Here is a 1,573-nt window from a genome sequence, read left to right on the forward strand (position 1 = left end):
GTTTCATCTTCCTGCAGATTTGTCGGGCTGTTCATACAGTCCGTGCCACTTAGTTCTGATTCAAATATCGTTTCATCTTCCTGCAGATTTGTGGGGCTGTTCATACAGTCTGTGCCACTTAGTTCTGATTCAAATATCGTTTCATCTTCCTGCATAGTAGATGTGCTGTTAATAGCGTCAATGGGACTTAGTTCTGAATTAACTTTCACCTCAGCTTCTGGCAGAGTAAAGGCACTTTCCGAAATGCTTGAGTTTTGTTGTTCTGGAGCGATCGTCTCCATATCTAGTCCGCTGCTGTTAGCCGGCGTTGGTTGCATCATTAAATCGGCGCTGGTTTCTGGTTTCAGTGACACTTTTCCGGTTTTCAAGCTTCCCTTGAGTATACCTGGTCTTTTACTAGGCTTTGGTGTTCTCGGAATATGAAACTCATTTGGATTGAAGTATTCCACTTCCAATACGTCCGAAAATCGAACCTTTTTTCGCACTCTTTTGGGACTGTTCGCATCAGTGTTCGCTTCGTTCCCTGGTTCCGCCCCGTTCACTTTCAACGTTAGTAAATCTGTTCGGTCCATCACTCTTGTCTCGATTCCTACTGAATCTTGTACAAAGTCCGTCTCAAGTGGCACATCGAGGTCTACAATTAGTGGTTCGCTTTCCGGGTTACTTTCCTGTGAACCATCCGCAATAATTTCTTCTGGATGTTGTTCTCTTCGATGACGTTCCATGATATAGTTTCGATTGAAACATCTTCCGCAGACGGGGCAACTGAAAGGTTTCTGGCCAGTGTGCGTCAGTTCGTGTTCCTGCAAGTGTCCGATCTGGAAGAACACTCTCGGACAACGACTACAGCGATGCACCTTCACGCCACGGATGTGCACATACAGGTGTTGCCGCAGACCTCGGCCGCTTCGGAAACTTCTTGAGCATACGTCGCACACAAACGAAGTGCCGGAATAAAGAATCGAGGCCAGTTGCTTTTCAGCAGTTTCCCTATCAATCTTTGGAAACCGAACGTTGGACTTGCTTAGAGAGACCGCACTGTGCATTCGCTTCATGTGTAGCCGAAGTTGCGATTTATCGTGGAACGACTTGTAGCAGCTCGAGCAAGAGAACTGCTTTGGGCACTGCTTCTCTACCGTTTCGTAAAGATGATCATTGAAGAAGCCTTCCGCCTTCGACAGGAGCTCCTCTTTTGCTGGTTCGGCCTCTTGTAGCTCTGCTAACAGAGGAAAGGTCCGTAGGCCAACCTTGATGTGCCGTATCTGGTGGGAGCGCAGTTCCTTCGGCGAAAAGAAGCCCTTCGGACACTTGTCGCACTGATAATCTCGCTTATTCTGGTGTCGCAATTCGTGAACTTTGCGGTTGTACGGCGTTCCAAAAGTCCTCCCACAAATGCTGCAGGGGAACGGCTTTTCACCCTTATGCGCCCGTATGTGAATTTTCCAGCAGCTGTCACTGTTGAACGCCTTCGGACAGTACTCACACTGGTACGCGGGAGTGCGTGAGTGTTGTTTCTAGCGGAAAAAGGTGGAACGAAAGAGAGCAAGTTTTACATACCATCAATGACCGTGTG

The 1,573-nt window shown here is 47.9% G+C and overlaps 1 protein-coding gene across 1 annotated transcript; it reads right to left on the reverse strand.

Annotated features, from left to right (window-relative positions):
- Positions 1 to 1,039: 1,039 nt before the first annotated feature.
- LOC128277130 (zinc finger protein 433-like) lies at positions 1,040 to 1,514 on the reverse strand (the record flags this gene model as incomplete). The annotated part of the gene is made up of 1 exon (XM_053015581.1): positions 1,040 to 1,514. A coding segment is annotated over one exon (475 nt), but the record flags the coding sequence as incomplete, so codon positions are not given.
- Positions 1,515 to 1,573: the final 59 nt, after the last annotated feature.

The sequence above is a fragment of the Anopheles cruzii genome, unplaced genomic scaffold, assembly GCF_943734635.1.
Source record: "Anopheles cruzii unplaced genomic scaffold, idAnoCruzAS_RS32_06 scaffold04106_ctg1, whole genome shotgun sequence".
NCBI lineage: Eukaryota > Metazoa > Arthropoda > Insecta > Diptera > Culicidae > Anopheles > Anopheles cruzii.